This window comes from Crocodylus siamensis, chromosome 6, assembly GCF_052110815.1.
Source record: "Crocodylus siamensis isolate JL-2025a chromosome 6, ASM5211081v1, whole genome shotgun sequence".
Taxonomy (NCBI): Eukaryota; Metazoa; Chordata; order Crocodylia; family Crocodylidae; genus Crocodylus; species Crocodylus siamensis.
Window position 1 is genome coordinate 60,943,490 of NC_143400.1, and position 22,280 is coordinate 60,965,769.

The following is a 22,280-nucleotide window of genomic DNA, read 5'->3' on the forward strand; positions in this document are numbered from 1 at the left end:
TGAAGTATAAAGGGAATTATATTCATCTTTGATTATAAACATTTATATCCAGGGCAAACACATACAAATATTTTATTTGAGCCATTACTTGGCTACTTAAGAAGCATCTTTTCCCCCTTAAGGCATCAGACTAAAGAGGTGATATCAAATCTGTTTGTTGGCCTAAAGGAACATTCAGAACATGGTTCCACTGTTTAGCCAATCTCTGCTTAACACCGTCATAACTGGGAGATCTTGAGACTGTCTAGAACATGGGCATCAGTTACTGTCTATTGATGGTGCTCATCATAGGGAGTTAACTGCATCCATCTGATGTAATGATGTATATCCCAAAAAACCCCCCCAAAAAATACAAAAAAAAAAAATCAATATGCATATAAATAGTTAAAAAATATTCTGGAACAAAAAACTTAAAAGAACACTACTGTGAAGATATATTTTAGAATTAAAGCAAAGGCTCAAATGTCAGACCTTAAGAAAAAAAATGTTGGCTCTCATTTTTAATCTCATTTCTACTTGCTTTATAAGAATGCAATTCCACCAATTCCAATGGAGTCATTTCTAATTAACACCAGAATAAGTGATCTGAGAAGCAACTCCAATGGCCTTTTAACAGATTGGCTCCTATAACTGCCACAGACTTGTACCACATACTGGGGAAAGTCATTTCAATTTATTGTTTCCTCATCTACAGAAATTGAAATAGTAATGCTTGCTTTCCCTTGCAAAGTTCTTTGAGAGGTAGAGATGAAAAATGGTATACAGAACTTAAGTTTAATCATCTTGTCATTGCTAGTTATAGGATTGCAATAAAAGTTTAAAACTTACTGCTTTGTGTTTAACTGGATCTCAACTGCAGCCTCAAACATAATCTGTTGTTCTTATTCTCCATAAAATCATACCCATCAAAGATATAGCATCACCACATATCAACAGAAAAGATATAGGTGGCCTTGGAAGGAAAAACACACAAGTGTCTCCAGTTGTGCTCTGAAGGCAAAAAATCCCTCCTAAATGTTAGTACTCTCTCTATAAACACTTTACCCAATAAAAAAGAATGCCTTGCGTTTGAAAGCTTGCTTAAACTTTACCTCAGCCATACAGCTGATCCAAGAAAAATATCACCCCTCAAAATCTTACCTTTTGCCTATCAAACTGATTTTACATAACCCCAATTAGCATTTATGGGCAGAAATATCTTCATTTCTTTTTTAAGCTTTTTGACTAGTCTCTTCCTTACCTTCTGCAGCATACCATTGTTTTAATGTATTTGGTGCTACTTACTTTATCTCATACTCCATTATCTCATTCCTGATTTCACAGTGAATTTGAAAGCTTTCTAAGAGTAGGGTCATCAATGAGATATTCATCTAAGGCAGGGGTCAGCAACATTTTTTGGGCAGAGGAGCAAAAACACCCACAACCTTGACTAGTAAGATGTTGGTGTGCCAGGGGCAGATGGCAAGGGAGCCAAGAGGCACCCAATCTTTGTTGTGGCAATGACACCCCAGCTCTTTCCCCGAGGCACATATACCAAGAAAAATGTCTTTGCATGCCATGCTTTGGCATGTGATTTAAAGGTGTATTAATTGAGATAAGCAGCTAAGTCAGGGTTGGGCAAAATGGTGGATCCAACTGGCAGCCAGACTCCATTTCCCAGCAGCCCCTGCCTGCATGACTGGGGCCAGTCTCCATGCTGCAGCTCCACAAGGCTGGGGTTGCCATGGAGATCATCCCTAGCCATGCTGGCAGGGTCCAGGGCAGGGTAAGGCAGGGGGCTGCTCTGGAGCTCCTGGGATCTTGTGGTGGGGGCAGCTTTGTTCAGGGCCAGGGCCAAGCTGTGATCTGCAGCCTGCATGCTCCAGGCAGGGGCACACAGGCAGCAGATCATGGCTCTACCCTGGCTCCATGCAGCAGTGACAGCTTTGTCATGGGGCAGAGCCATGATCCGCTGCCTGCACATCCCTGCCTGGAGCATAAAGGCTGCAGATCACAGCTCTGACCTGGTCCTGGACCAAGCTGTCCCCGCCACAAGATCTCAATGGCTCTGGAGCAACCCTCTGCCCTGCCTTGCCCTGCCAGCATGGTTAGAGATGGTCTCCATGGCAACTCCAGCCTTGCACTAATCACAGCACAGCTGTGACCAGGGTCTCCATGAAGACCGGCCCAAGCCATGTGGGCAGGGGCTACTGCAAAATGGAGTCTACTGCAGGCTGAATCTAGCCCGCAGGCCAAAGTTTGCTCACCTCTGTGCTAAGTGCTGATCACATTGAGCCAATTCATACATCTATTGAGAAACCATGGAACACTCATTCTCCTATGGCTTCAGGAAAAGAGAACGTATCTCAGTCATCAGGCTACTCTTTCCATTACCCCTTATCTTGCAGATTAAATTACCCAATTACCTAAGGATGAGATATGATATAAAATTAAAATCAGAAAAATAAATGTCAATAAAGATATCAGAATTGTCTTCCGAACTGGTAGGAATACTAGAATCTGTTTTCTGTGTTGTTTACAAAACTTGCAACGATGATGCAGTTGGCACACAGTGCTCACTGCGTATCACACATCATAAACATCTCATTGTTCCCTTTGTCCATCTTTTGTATCCACCTGTTGTCTCTTATCTTGTATTTGGGGTGAGGAGCATGGTTCTTGTTAAACGTGTGCTTAGCTTTCGGGACCGAGTTCTCTAGGCATTACCAAACTACAATTAAAAAATGGTAAGAAATTCAGGTTAATAGCAATTACATTTTTGATTCACAAGGGCAAGTTGTCAGGAGTTAAAAAAACCCAAATGGCCTCATTCCAAATGGTATTTATTGTACAAAAACTACATAATCTATTTCCTTTCTTTCCTACTGCCTACATGGCTTAATTCATATTAAATTAGGGAACCAAATTCCCCTGCATCACCTTTAATTTTTAACATTACTAACTTGATATGGTAAAATGAAATCCCTGAGATAACCAAAAACATTTTCAAGCTTGTATTTCCAAGAATTACGAGGTTTTCAAATGCGAGGAAATATATAAAACTGTAAATCACAATGTGCAAATGCCTGGCTGCTGAAAGTGTTTGGGGTAAGTTCTATGCAACATCCACAGAAGGATTTCTAGATTATGTGACACGGAAATTTCACTGTATATCCAGGATGCAATAGTTTAGATATAACAAGTCTCTGAAGCACAGGAGAGAAGGGCTGTCGACTTGGAACAGCTATTCATACAAAAAAGGTTTAAAAAGTACAATATTGTCCAAGTATCTTCATAATGAAAAACTCCCTGTAGCTTATTTCACAACTGTTAAGATAAAATGTAGATCAACTGCATCCAAAAGACAGATTTAAGTGACCAATGAAAAAGTACTAGGATCCTCAGCAGGTAGAAAGCTGGACTTACTGAAAGACTGGATTGAAACACTATGGATCCAACTCACAAAATGTAATTATACCTAGTGAACTTCTGAATTTTATAGCATTATCTTCATCACCAGAATATTCACACTTCCCATTGTCTTCAAACATGAAAACGCTTAGCAAATCAGTAGCAATCCCTTTAGCGTCAGAAATCACTAATGTCAATAATCAAGTCTAAATAAAACTCTTTTGCAGGTAATATAGTCTACTACATTACTGATAAATAATTGTTAGTGATCGGCTACAGCCAAGTGAGAGTCTTATAGGAATCAGTAATCTTCCGTCTTCTTTGTCATGGTAGATTTCAACTGTTGTTTGAAAAGACATCTGGAACAGTACCATTCATTTTTGCCAGAAGAGTTCTGAAGCAACTTTCTTTTGAAGTAACTCACATGTTATATCATTACAATATCTAACCACAAAGCTTGATGCCATCTTATTTTAGGTACAAATGTATTTATTTGCAACTAACTGCTACTAGCCTGCATTTAATCTGTGGAATGCAATAATTATTCAACAGAAAAAAACATGTGCAACCAGCTTTTTTAGTGGGAAATGCTCAATATTACTTGTTCCTACCTCCCCCCACCCCCCAATCTCCCACAGGGAGGTGAAAGGATCAATGTCCTCCCCAGCTTCTCAGGAAATCTTGGAGACAAGCTCTTTATGGGCCATAGACGTTTACTGGGAAAGGGATAAGGACTAAGTCATTGCAAGATTGGGTGCTATGACATTAGATGACAGCAACCCTTGGAGAACACACAAAGTTGCCACTTTAGTCCACTTTCTTGTTCTGTTTGGCAATTGAGGACTTCATCTATAAACAAGAGGCTGGTCTCTCTTGGATCTCTACAGACACTCATGGTTCTACAGTTCATTCCACGCTGGGGTAACTCCCACTTCCCAGATACTATGCTTCTTAGCCTCAATCCCATAGATTTTACTGCAGTTATGCAGTCAAAATGATTGACAATTTGGTACTGTTGAGAAAGCTAGTAAAGACGCATTGCACACCAGATTCTAATCTGAGCAGACTTACACGCAAGAGTCTGTATGCCTTTATGTAAACGTTATAGCAGATTAGCGCTTTGGCATCCAACAATTTTTTTTTTTTTAAGACATTTGTCACTTCATATTTATTGTAATCCAAATAATTACCATCATCAGAGACACTATGTTTTAATTTCTCAGAGATAGGCTATTTAACCTTTGACTGAATAAAAAGAAATATACATTTTATGGAAACTATAATTTAAAGCAAAACAACGGATTTAAGATATGAGACTTAAAAATGATTAAATCTTCCTCTTTCATTCCCAAGACCAATTACCAATATAAATCTCAGATAAGAATCTCTGCTTGGTAGGTTGACTTAGCTAGGATCCAGCCCACTGTTTCTTATCATAGTTACCATGACTGCAGCATAGCACTTCTAAAGGCAATAAAGCCACTACTATTATTTCATGATGGGTCTGAAATTATCTAATGTTACTGATGCACATTTATGTATAAATTACTATGTATAATGATAAAACAAGCTGTCAGAGGACACAGTTTAGACTTCATCATAATGTACTTTAGTAGAGAGTCTCTATATTACTCAAATGAAGTACAGTACATGATGGCTTTGATGTAAATTGGCCAAAATGCTAATGAAATAATCAGATCGCTAAACCACGGCAAGAAGCAGAATATGGTATCAAATGCTGTAATTATAATATAGAGAGATAATATACTATTCAGATCTATACACTGAAAAATTCTGGAAACTGGAAGTATAGCTGTATCTTGAGGAATGAGTAACTAAGAAGTTTATATAATCTTCTCAAACAATGATTTAAATAAGGATTTCCTCCAACACACAATGAATATTAATAAATGGCCTACAGTGCTTGTTTTATTACTATCACATCATAAGATAAAAAATAAAAAGGACTAGGTCATAAAACAAGAAACATCCATCCAAATGCCATCTTTCACCAAAAAAAAAAAAAAGATACAGAACTGACAAAGTCATTACTCAGCTGAAAGAACTCTACGTTTTTTACTTAAGGGTTACTCAGAACAAGTAAAGCAGAAAGAGTTGTCCCTTTTTTTTTTTTGCCACGAACAGTGTGTTGCAAAGACCTATGGGAAGGTAATTTCAATTTCAATGAAAGACAGTGCACAATTTCCTAGCTGTCTGCTGTTTGGCATTCAAAATCTAACATAAAACACAATAACCCACATTTTGGTTTTAATGCTTGCAGTATCTTACAACAGTACCACAACACAGATAAATTAAACAACAGAACGTTACTCCACATACAGCATACATGCACATCAGTTTCAGCTTTAAAGTAAAATCTCAACTGTCTGACAGGGACAGCAAATCTGCCACAAAGACTAACATGATTGCAAACAGTTCCTCAAATACTCTTTTCTTATGACTATATAGTTAAAGATAATAAATCCCATAACATCTGTAATAATAATCCTGTCAATTGAGTCTATTGCTAAAGTGTACTGTACCATTATGATGAGAGTTCTGGGTCTGCTCATTTCATCATCACTATCCAGTGGCAGAATTTCTCGTGACAATTCCTCTTGTCGTCGTCTACAAATATGTGGACAGTTCCTCTGTACCACAGAACGAAAAGCTTGAAGCAGAACAATGCTGGCAGCACAACCCATATCTGCATCCTGAAGCCTACAAAATAACTTCTATGTTTATGCTATGTTTGAAAAACAGTGGCTCCTTGTCCCTGAAAAACAGCCTACAGTGCAGCTGCAGCCAGCTAGCTCTCCAATCGCTTCCTTGAGCTGTGATCATCTGATCACAACCAAATAGCTTGGATGCGATATAGGAAAGATTTTGATCCCCTGAAACTAAAACACACTCAAGCAACATTAAGATCGTTTTCTCCCTGTGTATGCTTCTGCATTCACATGAGAACATTTGTGCTTCCTGTGTTTTACAATAATCCTCCTCTGATTCCAGCCTTGTGGAACCAAAATTATTAAAATCCCCAGTTTAAGGAAACCAGCTGTGCATTTAAAAAAAAATGCAGGACAGGATCAATTACAAGAACCCATTAATAATCATGTGTAAACTTAAGGCTGACAATATTTCTAAAATATTTCATTTAGGCTATTTTTCTTTAATTGGGAAAACTAGTTGTGGCTCACTGAGGATCTGAGTTGCATTTTTTCATGTCTCATCATTTACTGAAACAGTCAGCTCATTTGATTTGTAAATGTAACAAGTAGAAATAATGCAAAAATCTGGACTGCTTCATGTGGCTCATGTTAAAATATCCATGGTTTGATGTGAAATGCCAGTGTTTATCTCTGAAATGACTTTCAATAGTATACTTGTTATGTGTTCCCACACAGGCAGTTCTTCTGCAGAAATTAACATTTTTACATTTTTATAGACAGCTAGTGTGGAAAAGGATCACTGCTAATGAGGTCACACAGAAAAAGCACAGCTGACCTTCTAAGAAAGCATTTTATCTTTTTTTTTTCTTTTTATTGATAAATCAGGAAGAGAGAAGAGGCTGCAGGCTGTTAGCAGTTAACAACTTTGCATTCCGACTCCTGCCAGACAAGTCATTCAGAAAGCAGTTAAAGAAATGCTTAGAAATCACATGACCAAGGACTAATGGTATATAGTGTAAGATAATAGCACTTCAGAGATAGTTGGCACTAAAAATATCTAGCACAAAATGGATTTCTCTTATAAATGAGAACTAAGAATTTCCAATAGTGATTGTAACGTAACAGCCGTCTCAAACTAGCGTGCATAACTGCCTTACATTTATCCTGTACAAAGGCTTCTGTTTCTATTGATGACAGACAGGTTTATTTGCACGAAAGCACAGAGATACTGTAATTTCTGTTAATATCATCTTTGGAAATACTCTTCCTATAAACCTTCTAAAGATGGAATAGGATAACACTGCTCCATGAGACCATTCTGCACTGGGTTTGATTAGACTTTAATTGCCCAGTAATCTGTCAAAAGACAGTATCATTTTAATTAGAACACATGCCAGGGAAGTGAAATATGCTCTTTTAAAGCAATGTACTTGCTGCCAGGATTTCTGATGTCTCTTTGGAGTAAACTGATTTGTGTTCCAAAGGAAAACAGCTAAAAGCACAGGCAGACATTGCACAAACAGCCATGTTGTCAATAATTCAGTTATGACCAGTTCTTCCATGTCTAGATCTTTTACCAGGAACAGATGTACACTCTTATGTGATGGTTGCATCTATACATGAGTGCACTAGAGAGGAGGCCTCATGTTATGCTTTTATGCCTATTAGTTTGACTTTTTCTAATACGATTACAACAGCACAGTGGCACAGCTGTGTAATTTCTGTACAAAATCAGTAATCTTGCCTGCTGTTGCTAGTATTGTTTATATTTCCATCAATCTTCTATCTGCTCCAGTACCGAAGTTGACACCTTGGCCACACAAGAGACGCTTGGGCAGCTGTGGAACCCAAATTCCTAACTAACTAATTCCAACAGCATCAATTTGGCTCTTGCTTACTTCCTGCACAGATTTTATAGTTGGCTGTTATGGTGACTGCTGCACTACCTTCTTAAGCACTAGTAATGCTTCTCTTGTCTTTTAGAATTTTATAATTTGTGACTTTGGTATTTTTACTGTATATTAGTGATTTTCTGTTTTTTACAAAGTCTAAACCAAGACTGTTCCTCTCATTTCTATGACAAGTCTCAAACCTTGATTATCAAATTTATTCAAAACAACTGTGTCATTCACTTCAGTCCTAGTCCTGTGGTCATTTCTGAACACTGGCACATATTGTCCTGGCACAGAGAAGGTTTCATCAGGCAAGTCTTCACTCTGTTCACAGTCCTCACCATTCACAGTGGCTAGTAACTTTGGTGGAGGCAGTGTATGTTACAAAGTCTGCACCAGTTGAGTGAAATTGAGTGACGTTTTCTGTATTCTCCTACACATTACAAGCTTTACAGCGCATACAAGTAACTTCCTCAGACAGTTATCTAGCTGTACCTAGCCATTATAACAGTAGAGTCAAAGGCAGCTGAAGATGATGCTAACCACATCCCTTTTGCATCATGGGCCGTAGAAACCAGCATGCCTCAACTATGTTAGCCTGGGAGCCCCTTGACCTTTTAAAAAAAAAAAAAAAAAAAAATGTCTTAGGTACTTATATGGTCCTCTTTACAATGGTATCTGAGCATGCTAGTCTAATCTATTTATCCTCACAACATCCAGATAAGTGCTCTTATTCCCTCTTTTATAGTTGAGAAACAGGCACAAAGACACTATGGGTCAGACCCTGAGAGGTATTTTAATATCTAACCACTTTTTTAAATTAATGGGAATTAAGAATTAAAAGCAGTAAGTATTTTAAAATCTGTAACTAAATGACTTGTATAGGAAGACTGCAGTAGTGCAGAGATTTGAACCCGAGTCTCCTAAACAGTAGGGAGCACCCTGACCACTGGGCTCACTCTCCTTGCTAACATGCCCAAGCACATTTTTTTTTTACCATATTATAAAAAAAAATATTTCTTATAACTACTCTCTTGTTTTTACCTCACAAACTCTTCTCATTTCATGAATCATTTCATAGTTTCATAGTTTCTAGGGTCAGAAGGGACCTGAGTAGATCTAGTCCAACCCCCAACCATAGCAGGAAATAATACTGGGGTCAAACGACCCCAGCAAGATGTTCATCTAACCTCCTCTTAAACACCCCCAGGGTAGGAGCCAGCACCCACTTCTCTTGGAAGTTGGTTCCAGACCCTAGCCGCCCTGACCGTGAAGTAGCACTTCCTGATATCTAGCCTAAACCTACCCTCTGCCAGCTTGTGACCGTTATTCCTGGTCACTCCTGGCAGTGCACAGGGGAACAGTGACTCCCCCAATGCCTGCTGATCCCCCCCGACTAGTTTGTAACAGGCCACTAGATCCCTCCTCAGCCTTCTCCTGTGGAGGCTGAACAGGTTCAGGTCCCGCAGCCTCTCCTCGTAAGGCCTGCCCTGCTGCCCCCTGATCATGTGAGTGGCCCTCCTCTGGACCCTCTCCATGTTGTCCACAACCCTCTTGAAGTGCAACGCCCAGAACTGGACGCAATATTCCAGCTGCGGCCTGACCAGTGCCGCACAGAGGGGGAGGATCACCTCCTTCGACCTGCTTGAGATACATCTGTGGATGCATGACAAGGTGCAGTTGGCCTTCCTGACTGCCTCCCCACACTGCCGGCCCATGTTCATCTTGGAGTCAATGACAACTCCAAGATCCTTTTCCACCTCCGTGCTGACAAGAGGGGAGTTCCCTAACCTGTAGGTATGGTGCCGGTTGTTCCTCCCAAGATGCATCACTTTGCACTTGTCTGTGTTGAATCTCATCCTATTCACATCCACCCACCCTTGTAACCTGTCTAGGTCTGATTGTAGTCTGATGCTTCCTTCTAGTGTGCCCACATACCCCCACATCTTAGTGTCATCAGCAAATTTGAACAGGGTGCTTTTTACCCCCTCGTCCAAATCGCTGATGAAGATGTTGAGCAGTGCGGGCCTGAGGACCGAGCCCTGCGGAACCCCACTGCCCACGTCCTTCCAGGTTCAGAAGGACCCATCCACTACCACCATCTGGGTGCGGCCCTCCAGCCAGCTGGCGACCCAATTGACTGTGTGGGTGTCGACACCACAGCCCCCCAGTTTCTTAATGAGAACAGGGTGAGAGACAGTGTTGAAAGCCTTCCGGAAGTCCAGGAAGACTATGTCCGCTGCTACCCCTGCATCTAACAATCCGGTAATCTGATCACAGAAGGCCACCAGGTTGGTCTAATTTCCTTCCTGCTTTAACAGGTTACAATGCAAAAGACCACAACTTGCCCACTTTTAGATGTGGATTCAGAGATCCCTACTTCCACGAAATCAAACATCACAAACTTTTATTAATTATAAATCTTCTTGGACATATGTATCTATTCCTCCTTACCTCAGCCTGTGGATACACTACTTTGGTAACTGCATACATTTACAAACTTTATGCTGCAACAATCAGTAACCACAACTCTCTTCAACTGCCCTGGCTCTAGTGACTTCACTAGGAGTTCTGTCTAAGAACTGTAATATCCAGCCCACTTAACATGACTGAATTCAGTCAACTGATTAGTATTCAAAAAACTCAGAAAGGAAGTGACAAATAGTGAGGTTTACAGCATAGCGAGGAGTAAAGCAGTAAGCCAATACCTAAAAGCTTTGTGATAAGAATACATGTAGCTTTTCAGATCCACAGGATGTGGACATATAAGCCTTAGTATTTTTTCTGTAGGTGGTGGAGTATTTGTGCTACTTAGAATGAAGCTCTTTAACCTTCTACAAGAGAGAAAGGGAGGAGGCCATCTGTAAGATGCTGTTAGAACACCAATGGGTAAGCTGTTTGGGATCCCACAATATATTGTTATACAATAGAAAATAAATTATACTGCATTATTATACAGGATCATTCACACAAGATGCTTTTAAAAAAAAGAAGTACTTTACACTCAGCGCAGCATTAAAAGAACCAACAATTCAGTGATTATTATGAAGACAGAAAGGGACAAGTGGGTGAGAATACAAGAAAGCTGAAATATATCCTATTTCTACAGTGTGTGTAATTTTCCCTAACACTCATACAGGAGAAAAACGATGACAGTTCTAGTTACTTTCCAGAACACTCATTAGTATTTAATCAGTTAAAAAAATGTTTATGTGAAACTTTGCATCTCCCATGTACTTCACCAGCATTAATCAATCATGACACTCCCTTGGCAACTAAATATCATCCAGATTACTATAATTGTCATTTATCATACAAGTATAAGCTATGAAAATATTTTTGGAGAAAACAATATGTCCAGATTTATGACAATTTAATAGCACTTGCACCTAAGGCATCTGGTAGAGAGGAGCTGGGACTGCTACTCCAATCTAGGCTGCAAAATAAAAGTTCTAATGTGCCTCCACCCCCATTATTCAATCAGACTGGAACACCTCAGAATTGCATGCTAATGTACATAACATCCTTGCAAGCTAGGGAATTACTTTTATTCCCATTTTAAAATAGAAAAATGAGGCACAGGGAAGTCTAAGAGGTTTGCCCATGGTTACATTATAAATCTATGATATAACAGAAGATAGAAATCAGTTTTTTTCTTAAGCTTATGCCCGGACTACTGAATTATCATGGCTGTAGTTCCTATACCTTCTGGCCCTGAGCTCAGTGCTTTCTACTGAAAATAAATTTATTTTTTCCAAAGAGATTATTCACTTAAGGCAGGGGTTGGCAATTTTTTGCTGGCATAGGCCACCCTTTACAAGGCAGCCCTGGCCCCAGGCAGCAAGTCCCTGTTCCCTCCTCCCACCCCAAGTAGCCCACTGCCTGCACTGAACCTCACCACTCTCCATCCCCTCTGGAGTGAGGGTAAATGCAGATGTGGTGGAGGAGCTGGCTCCTCAATGGAGGGACTGAATGCAGAAAGAACTGGTGGTATTGCACAGCTCCATACCAAAAGTCGCTGTAACCAAACTAGACCTTTGTGGGTTGGATTAGACCTCTTCAAACTACACGAAGGGTGGGTATAAAGAGGACAGAGCTAGGATTGTTCTCAGTGGTGGCAGATGACAGAACAAGGAGCAATGGTCTTAAGTTGCAGCAAGGGAAGTTTAGTTTGGGTGTCAGGAAAAACACACTCTCAAGGAGGGTAGTAAAGCACTGGAACAGGTTACCTAAAGAGGCTGTGGAATCTCCACCCTTGGAAATTTTTAAGATGCAGTTAGACAAAGCCTTGGCTGGGATGATCTAGTTGGGAATGGTCCTGCTTTGAGCAGGGAATTGGACTAGATGACCTCCTGAGGTCCCTTCCCACCCTAATGTTCTATGATTCTTTACTGATTGGATTCAGCTCACAGACCATAGGTTGACGACTCCTGAGCTAAGTGAATAGGTCTCTAAATGAAATACAGACCTTCCATATCTGAAACCTTAGATTGGATTGAGGTATCATGGAAATGCTACAAACATCTGGAGGTAGTTTGTATGTGATTGCACAAATTCATATATTCACTTGGACAAGAACTTACTCTTTTCATTTGTTTGCTTAGTTAGCTAGCTACCTAGCCATAAAAGCTAACATAGATTATACATTTTATTTACCACAAGTCTAAGTCTAAACTCTAATGCTAGGTCATCTGCCTGAAGATTTATACTGGAAGAGTCTGTACAGCCATCTTGAAATATACTACAATAGCCCCAAAGACTTGTTTGAGCCCTTTTCATAATACTTTCAGTCACCTAGTCAGACAGAAAGAGTATGTGATTTAAGGAACCATTCAACAGCACAAATATGTCTGCATAAGTTTGTAAAATACATACTAGATACTGTATCTGCCCTAAGGAACATACAAAGTTTTGCCTGGTTGGGTCCTGAACATAATCAAGCCCTTGTGGCACTACAGTAATAATTAATACTTAATAATCAATACTACACAGAAAATTACAAGGGGTAATATTCACACTATTTACTAGGTAGTTCTGGTGGCTTCTCCACATGAATAAGGATGGAGCAAAGCATATTTATCCATAGGACTGATATTTGTTCACAGAAACTGTTCACTGATTTAAGTCAACCTGCAAAACTCAAGAGTCTGTTCAACTCTCAACCAGACAAAAAAAGTTAAACTCAGATTAGAGCCATGAAGAACCTGGCCAGCTGCAGCCTGAGAGTTTTAATTAACGTAATAGATGGGAGCATCTCACAGCTCTTTGCTCAGCATGAAGACATGGGCAGAGTCAACTGGCTACATGTTGTTAAGTACACCTGCAGTCCAAACCAGCCAGGAAGTTACATGGTCAGAGCCTCTGTAACTGAAAAGCATGTAGTGTTTTCATCTTGCAGATGATTCCAGATCTCTAGTTTATCTAATTCCATTCTATAGAAGTTCTTATACTACACTTATCACTATGGAAGCTACATAACTTCCAGTAGTGCATTAAGCAAGGTGGCTAACATCCGTCATGCGATTCCATAGTTAGGTTGAAACACTCATAGACAATGCAAATCATGGAAAAGCATATGAAGCAAATGATAGGCTGAATATAGATACAGATGGGGGATTCTGACATTTGAGAACTACAATGTTCCTCTTCCTGCACCTAGACTTATAACTTGCCATGGCACTACTAAAACAGGTGTGGTTTGATACTATTCTTTACCTTTGGCAAATTCTATTCTTCTTTGCAAAGGCAGTTCTTAAATAGTTTTCTCCAGCATGCATAGCATATTATAAGTAAAATTTCTCAGTCAGATCTCTCTTCATGCTCAAATCAAACAAAGAACAGTGGAACAGTACCAAACTTCCAAATCAATCAACTTCAGGGCTGAGATTAAATGTCTGAAACAGCTTAAAACATGATCTTTATGGAAAGTGCATCAAGTCCCTGAAAACAGAAGCTTATAATTAAAGTGCCTCTGCCACCACAAGTACAGTGTCACCAAAAAAAAATGTTTTTTAAATTATGTAAGCCCAAGTCTTCCGATACCATGTGCCCACTTTATGAATTAGATCCCTGCAACCAGTTATAGGAGACAGACCGTAGTTCAAAGGGATCTCAGTGGTATAGATTCTTTGCCTCCTCCACCACCGCTCCCTGCTCTAACATCCTAGAAGGATGGATGTCACTGTTGCAGTCTTCCTCCTGAGCTGCCCTATCTACTTCAGGTGTAACCAGAGTTTTGAGCCCATGAAACCATGTTTTATTAGAGTGTGTACATCACTAGAAAGTACAAGCATTAGAAAGTTTAACTATTGTTCTCCAGGATATGGTTTAAAAGAACATTTGAGGAATAAGCGTATTTGAAGAAAGTTCAATCATTTACAGTTACCAGGAGCTATTGATACAGATAAATCTTTTTTACATGCATACATTTAACCAGAAGTGACAAAGCACTGTGCAAACATAGGGTGACTATACCTCTTGGATTTCGGAGGCTGTCTTAGCATCCTGGCCATTGGAGAAAATTGAAGCAAAAATCCCAGATTGGTGGAAACCTGCAAGCACATGCCTAGCTCCTGACTAACTTTACTGCACGACTTTGCTCGCAGCCCAGTGAAGTCCAAGTCACGGAACAGCCACTGTCACCTGGAGGTAAAAAAAGTCTTCCCCAAAGAAGGCAGAGGGATGGCCAGGGCAGCTCAGACTCTTGCCCTGATGGAAGTAGGGGTCCTGCCCCCCCCTCCTGCCTACTTCACTGCTAGGGACCCATCTCTCAGGGGTGGCGCTAGGCTCCAGTCTAGCTCCTGTCCCTACCAGCTTTAGTTGGACTTGGGCAAGGCACAGTAGGGCAAGGCAGGGCAGGGTGCTGTGGGAACTGGTGCTGAGCCCTTCTCCTTTCAGTAGGACAGTTCCAGACAGCCCCCAATTCACTCTCCCAAGCATCCTGCAGAATGCATCTCTGCCACTCCTCTGGGGGGGACCCAACCCTTCCCACCCTGCCTGGATGTACACCATCTTTGCGGGGTCTCACAGGCACGAGCTGTGTATGGTGCTGCTCTGCTCTGCCCCTGGCCCCATGTGTGGACATGACTGGGCTGCGTGATGAGAGCTCCCTATCAGCACCTTTCGGGGCTGGAGTGGGTCCTCGAGGAACTCAGCATGCTCAGCCTGGTTACTATTGCACTTGGGCAGAGGAGGGAGCAGGGATCTGCAAAGGTGCCTGGGTTGCCAGTGGACTGCAACCTAACTTGAGTCAGTAGGGGATATCGTACAGAAGTTCAATAGACCAGACTAACTTAAATCACTTTAAACTACATCCATTGGGTCCATCTTAGACAGGGTTCTGCCATTTTTAAGCTAATCTGTGAGTGCTGAATTTCTATATGGTTACAGGTTTAGACCGGCTTCTGAACACTTATACTCCTATAGGTGTAATGTCTGTACCTAGCCAAAGTCTTCACCACTAGGTAAATTTACTCCCATTAAACAAATAGATATTCATGATCTATTCCTTAGTAAACCTGGATCACAAATTTTTACTTCATTAACTTCCCAGTACAGTTTCTGTGCAATCCATATATTTTTAAATTTACATTTCCTTTGCCATTATTATTCTTTTACTATTCAGTAACATTATTTTTTTAATTAATATCCTCTACTTACCATTACATAGGACATTATTTATAGCTGAACAAATTGCTGAACCAAATACAGTCTACTGATTTCTTATGTACTTATAGTGGTATTAGTTGATACTAATAGTAATGATGTTTTCAAAATACACAGTCATAAATTATCAAAATAATCACCCATTTCCTTAGTAAACAGTTAAATGAGGGCCTATAAAAAGTTAGTATATGGCACCCTCTAGGGAGTAATACTTGAAAAACATATACAATCACTGAGCACCTTCTGTCATGGCTGGACATGGTAAGCAATACAGGTTTATTTAATTCATCACATTTGTTTAATTTGTTGCGTTTACAATATACATAGAGACACATACATTATACATAAATACACACAAGGTGTCAAATCTGTAATTCTAAAATTCTGAGTCAGGCTCTTCTCCACCGTAATTGATTTTGAACTCAATGCCCAAAGGAGGACAAGACAAGCCCTAGAAAAAACTGTCTCTAATTCTCAAAAATTCTAAAGCCAAAACAGGATGAATAAGCATCACAGTGGCACAGAAAACTGAAATAGGGTAGAAATAATTTGAAGGCTTCATACAGAAGTAGTTGTTATACTCTGGGAAGCACTGTGCTTCTGAATCACAAACAGTGTTATCATGGACTATGAGTGCTGCACATGCTGTTTTTCCTCATCTTCTGCCCTATTTTTTCTTTTCTCCTTTTATTATTTGAATATGATTGGTAAAATTATTATGGGTGAAAATGTGTATGAAGCATTCTTACTAAAACTGCACAATTGTAAACACTATTACTGTTTAACACAGATAACACTTTTAATTAGCAGACCAAAAAGTGGTTTACAGAGATAGTTCAGTAGCAGTATACTCAGGCAGGAAAACTGAGGCACAAATCACTCATTTGATTTCACCCAGCAAACTAATGGCAGAACCTAGGTCTGCTGTTGCCCAGTCCAGTACTCTGTCCCCTAAGCTACACAAACATGGGTACATCAAAAAGTCAGTGATGCTCAAAGGGCGAGCTGTACCATACAAGTGTGCTGCGAGAATGATGGAAGTGTGCCACAAGATCCCCCTGTGCAAGGAGGTAAATGCTCTCTTCCCTCATCCGGTACCCTGTGCCCATCCCAGCTACTCCACCACTTCACCACCGGGCAGCCCCTGTGCCAGCACTCCACACTCCCAGCAGCATGAGCAGGCAAATGCACAGATGGAGCTGCACTCTGCAGTTTGGCTCATCCCCTCCAGCCCTCCCACATTCCCAGGGTTGGTAGGAGGGGCCATAGGGTGGCTAGCAGCATTTGAGACCGGGCATAAGTAGCCTCAGCAGTGGGGGATGCCCTTTCCCCCTGAAGTACAAGATCAAGGTTGGTATGGGGGCAGACAGAGCAGGATAAGGTCCTGCTCCCCCACTTCTTAGCTTTAAAGTCCCCCCTATTTTTTTCTGAATTAGATCTAAAGTCTTAGTGAGTTTCAACTGGACTACCAGGAAATTCAGAAAAGTTATGGAGAGGGGCTTTGAGACTTAAAAAAAAGATTGATAACAACTGGAATAGGGGCCTAATCATCTGATTAAAGCAAGATATATACGGTGTCATTTTTAACAGTAAATCTCAGCACCGGTATAAATTTCCTTCAGCAGCAGAATGGAATGAAATGTTTCACGTTTTGAAAAAAAAAAAAACAAAAAACCCCAGCTACATGTACACCTTTGAGTGTAAGAGTGAAAAGTGTCCCACCGATATTAATCCAGGTATCATGAGTTTAGCAAATGCTCTCAGTTGTGTATAAATGCCAACACAAACACATGCAAACACCATGTTTCACTGATTTTAATCTATATGGGATATGCAAATAGCTGTTAATTCTGGAAACACTTCCTTACTTCTTAGGTAATTAGTTTTACTACAAAAAGAAATATCATCAAAATCAATAAGACTGTCTGTCTAACAAGGTACCTCTCAGCAGAACTGGGTCTCGAGAACATGATCCAAAGCTTAAAATAAATAAATAAATGATAATAAAAAATAAAATGCTTTAGATATTTTAGCATTTAAAAAGTGCATTATTTAGGCCCTTTTAAATCCACAATCACTGTTGCACGTCATTAAACAAAAACACACTTTAAGATATATTGTCAAAAAAACATTTACCATACATTAAAACTGATACTTTACTAATATTTATAAAGTGAATTATTTGAAAATAAGCTGTATTATGAAAACAGATAATCCATTAATGTAATCCAGAAAAGATGAGGAGCTCTAAGCTTGCCCATAAAATCACTGCACAGAAATTTTAAAAAGGGAATGTTTTACCTCTTTTTGGAGGGGAATAAAAGAGAAATTAAAAAGTGTTAGTTTTGACTCACAAATAGTCCCATAAAAGTATTAACACCAGCTGCCTTTGTTTCCAGAGTTTCTTTTTACCAGTCCAAGAACACAGATTCTGAAAACTAAGGCGGCCTAGAGAATAAAATTAAATACCACAAAAATCTGGGTTCACTCTAAAAACACACTGATCTTTTGTCATATATCTCACTGGTTTTAACAAAGCACACTGGGATGTTATCTTTGTTACGGTTTGGTATTTGTATGACCTTAAAGCTTTTTAGGATTTTTGTGCATGAGGTATGTTTCACAGACAAACTTTAAAGATAAAATTTTAGCTATAATAAAAGCCACTGTTCCCACATAAGAACAAATGCATTCTCAGTTTACCACCATGGAACTGAACCTACTGCTTATGGAATCCCTGGGAGGAAAAGTGAATAACTCTTAAGAAAAACACAGGAATGAACAGTTTATTCTGGTAGTAGTTAACTGCACTGTTGTAAAATATATCAACAGTGGGTAATGAAGTTTCAAGTATAATTAATGGGTTTAGCTGTGATAGCCACTGCACAGAAAGTTTCCATATATAAAATGTGCAATGTGGTTTGAATAGCCAAAGAGGTTAATGCCCTATTCTCTATCTTTTGGAATATAAATCGAAAGCCTAGCAAAGTATTAAAAAAAAAACAACAACCCAAAAAAACCTTCCATTGTGTGCAATGAGCCTTGGATGAAGACCATAGAGATTTGCCTTTATCACAACTTGAACTACAATCAGGAATCCCAACCCATTTTGCCAGTTCATAAAACAACCCAAACTTGGAATATAAAGCAATAGTGTTAGGGATTAAAATATAGATGGATGGGTAAAAATGGATGGTCTTCCCAGATTCTGCATATATATACTTTCCCAAGTGGAGAGAAGGGGCAGGAAGTAGAGGGAAGGAACCTCCAAGGAAAATAGAGAGACAAAATTTGTGACATTAAGGTGCAATACGACAGCCAAAGCTGGGCTTACATCAATGACTTGGAAACTGCCATATGCAGGATAGAGGCAGACGTGGCTTACCCTATGGGACCCTGACAGATGAGGAACCACCTTGTTAAGGGGCACCTTAGGGATGTACCAAGTAAGTTCAACTTGGCAACCTGTTTTTGAATAAAGTTTGTTCATCAGATTCAGGACACTATTTGCAGAACACATGGCCTATAGGAGTCCAGACAAAACCATGCAGAAAAACCCTCACAACAGATGCCTCATTGATGGAGAGAGATGTAGATATGTCACTTGCATGTATGAACTGCTACATTTATCCAGTCATACCTGATTGCATCACCATCACCTGCAAGCAATCCATCCAATTTGTACTTCTGTACTACGTTGTATAGATCACACGTTTAAATGCATCACTGGAATAACTAAGAAAAAGACGTGTACATGTACATGTACATGTCAAACAGAAGGGGATGGGGGGGGGGGAAGGGAAGAGTTCCTAAAGCCTTAAAGTACTTGAACAGCACTGCCACTTCAGTTTGCATTTTCTTCTCACCAGATAAACAATAGTAAATCCACCCAGAAGAAGATATCTAAATTTGGAGTAAGGAGTAAGCATTCTGTAGTAATACCTTCACACCCACACACAAAGCAGGAGAAAGTCTCTTTCCTGTTCTAAGCAGTCGTCAATGGATTCCAATGGTTTTCTATTCATATATCCATGATAAGAAAAAAAAAAAAAAAAAGACTCCAGAACAGTGTCTCAAACATAGTGTTTCTTATACTTGCATTACTTCATCAGTTTAAGTAATATGAAAAAAAGCAGTTACATCTCTCTACTTTTTACCCTTTTAACATCCCTTACCCCTAAAAGCATTCATCTGAGAAGGAAAAATATTTTGAGAGGAATTCACAAAAGATCTAAACAAGAATCTTCTTCTCTGCATCAGAATAAAACAAACTCATGGTTTGCCCTGCACGGACAAGAGCAGAATACAGCTAACAACCCACTGGGACAGGCTTCATCTAGAGCCAAATATGTTTGAATTCAATTGATTGCAGATGAGGAGCTCTGCTGAACATCCAGAAAAGACAGTCAGAAACACATTAAACAAAACGGGACACAAGAAAATTCAGAAGTATGAAAGACAATAAGGAAGACAATAGACCAGGAGTATAAGTTCCTGTTACAGAAGGTTTTGTTCTGGCTCGCATCTTCTTCACTGGTAATAGTTATTATATATTCAATTTAGCTTACTTTGATCTATAGCTAGATGCTTATTTGTGAGACTCCTAAGGCCTTCTGAGAGTCACAACTTTCCAGTTGAGGGTCTCTTGGAAGAAAGGTACTGAAAGGATATCCTGCACCCTTGGGGCACATCCACACAAGCAAGCATGTGCGCTTGCAGCAGCTCAAATAGAAGCAGTGCAAATTTGAGCAGGGGCTTTTTGCTTCAGCGCACTTTGGTGTGGAGAAAGTTGTGCCACTTGGGGCACAGTAACCCTGCCTGGCTCCTCCCGGATCTGCAGCCAAGGGGAGCTAGAGCCTGAGGCTAGGACCTGTGCTGTCCCCAGCAGTATAAAAACCTGCCCTGTCCTGGCCCCAGCAGCATAAAAAAGCCACCCTGGCAAGTAGCTCAGAGCTACTAGCTCTCAGGAGCTTCTGGGCCCCAGTCAATTGGTACCTGGGGACACTACCCCTTGTGCTAGCTGGAGTGCTGAAGCAGCCCTGAGAGTTCCTTGCACCCTCTACCCATTGCAGCAGTCCGGAAGTGGGGGCTGCTGCCTGGCTGTGACCTGCTGCACACCTGCCAGACCTGGATGGGGACTGCAGAGCCAGTAAAGGCATCTGCCCCTCTGGGCCAGCTGCCAGTGGATTGTGGTTGCAGGGTTGGCCTCTGTGCAACACTACTGCCATGTGTTCCCCCGTCTGGCCATCTATCACCTGGAAGATGTTCCGGGTGTGGTGGCCTGCTTTGAACTGTCAAAGCATGTCTTCCTGGCCCCAGTTGGCCAGGAGGTCAGCCACAGCCAGCTGGGTCCAAGGTACCAGCTCACAGCAAGTAGGATCCTGCCACTGGCCTCCCTAGCAGGAATTCTGGTGTTCCCTATTGGAAAACTGAAAAATCCCTGATAAAAAAAATCCCAAGTCACTCTGTAAAATACCCCCAAATCCATGGTCCTCTACAAGTAAAACAAAAGACCACTATAAAGAGAGAGAGAGCGAGCGAGCGAGCGCACAATCAGTAGGACAATGTTTTATTGATATATCTTACAGTGTTAAAACAAGTCTCTTATAATAATACAGTGAACTCTAAATACATTTCATGAAATCATGAATACATATTTTACTACCCTCCCACAGGGGCGATGGCTCCCACACAACCAGTTCAGCCTCCCAACAGGGGGATTGGCCCCACACAAGAGGTTCGGTCCATATCCAAGGGGTTCAGCCCCGCAACAGGGAGCTCAACCTTGACACAAGAGGTTCAGCCTCCCAATGGGGGACAAATGACCCTGCAGGGGCTACCCCCCCACAAGGCCCACATGTCCCACCCCAGCCCCCTGATTGCTGTCCCACCTGGACCCATCCCCCACTAGCTGCTCCAGCCCCACCCCCCACTCCCCCAGATCCCCCATGGCTGCCCCACCCAGCCTCACCCCCTACTTGAACCCCAGGCCCCCATGGCTACCCCCACAACCCCAGGCACCACCACTTAAAGGGGGGGGGGGGGGGAAAAAAAAACTGAAAAAGGAAAAAAAAAAAAAAGCCTTCGCTTACTTTAGAAACGGGGGGGGGGGGCTCCAGGGACTCCTGGCAGAGCCCCCGAGGTAGCACAGGACAGCCAGCGCGGGGGGGGGGGGGGATAGGGCCCGGGCTGTGGCCACTGGGGCTGTCAGCCTGCCCGCACTGTGCAGGTGGGGCCCCAGTCAGCCAGACAGCAGGTAAGTGCAGGGGGTATTTTTGTTTTGTTTTTTAAAACTATGGGAGGGGGGCCGGCTGATGCAGGGAGGGGCTGGCCTCGCCAGGGGAAGGGGGTCTCAAGGGGGTGATCGGGGAAGAGCCAGCTGCAGCAGGGGTCCCCTCATGGTTCCCTGCCCCCTCCTCCAGCCCCCCAACCTCTTACTCACCAGCACTGGAGCCCTGGTGCTGAAACATGCAGCCTGGCTCGCCACATGTTTTAGCACAAGGGTGAGGGCCAACCATAGAGACGCTCTGGCAGCCAGAGCGTCTCCATGGAGGATTCATGCTCTGGTTGCCTCAGGTCCTCTGGTTTTTTAAACTTCCGTTTTTTTAGACCCCTGGATATCTTATTTTCTCCCCATGCTGCAAGTTTGCAGTGCTAGGAA

At 41.2% G+C, this 22,280-nt stretch overlaps 1 protein-coding gene across 5 annotated transcripts in view; it reads right to left on the reverse strand.

Annotated features, from left to right (window-relative positions):
* Positions 1 to 22,280, reverse strand: part of DOCK10 (dedicator of cytokinesis 10) — a 271,823-nt gene that overhangs the window by 209,799 nt on the left and 39,744 nt on the right. For 2 of the 5 annotated variants that reach the window (XM_090056316.1, XM_090056319.1), the window contains exon 1: positions 5,934 to 6,177. The exons of 2 other annotated variants lie outside the window; for them this stretch is intronic. In XM_090056316.1, the coding sequence (XP_089912442.1) occupies positions 5,934 to 6,095 (162 nt within the window). In that variant the 5' untranslated portion in view covers positions 6,096 to 6,177. Of the gene's footprint in view, positions 1 to 5,933; positions 6,178 to 22,280 lie in introns of those variants that run through there. One more of the 5 variants, XM_090056315.1, reaches the window with a different exon arrangement.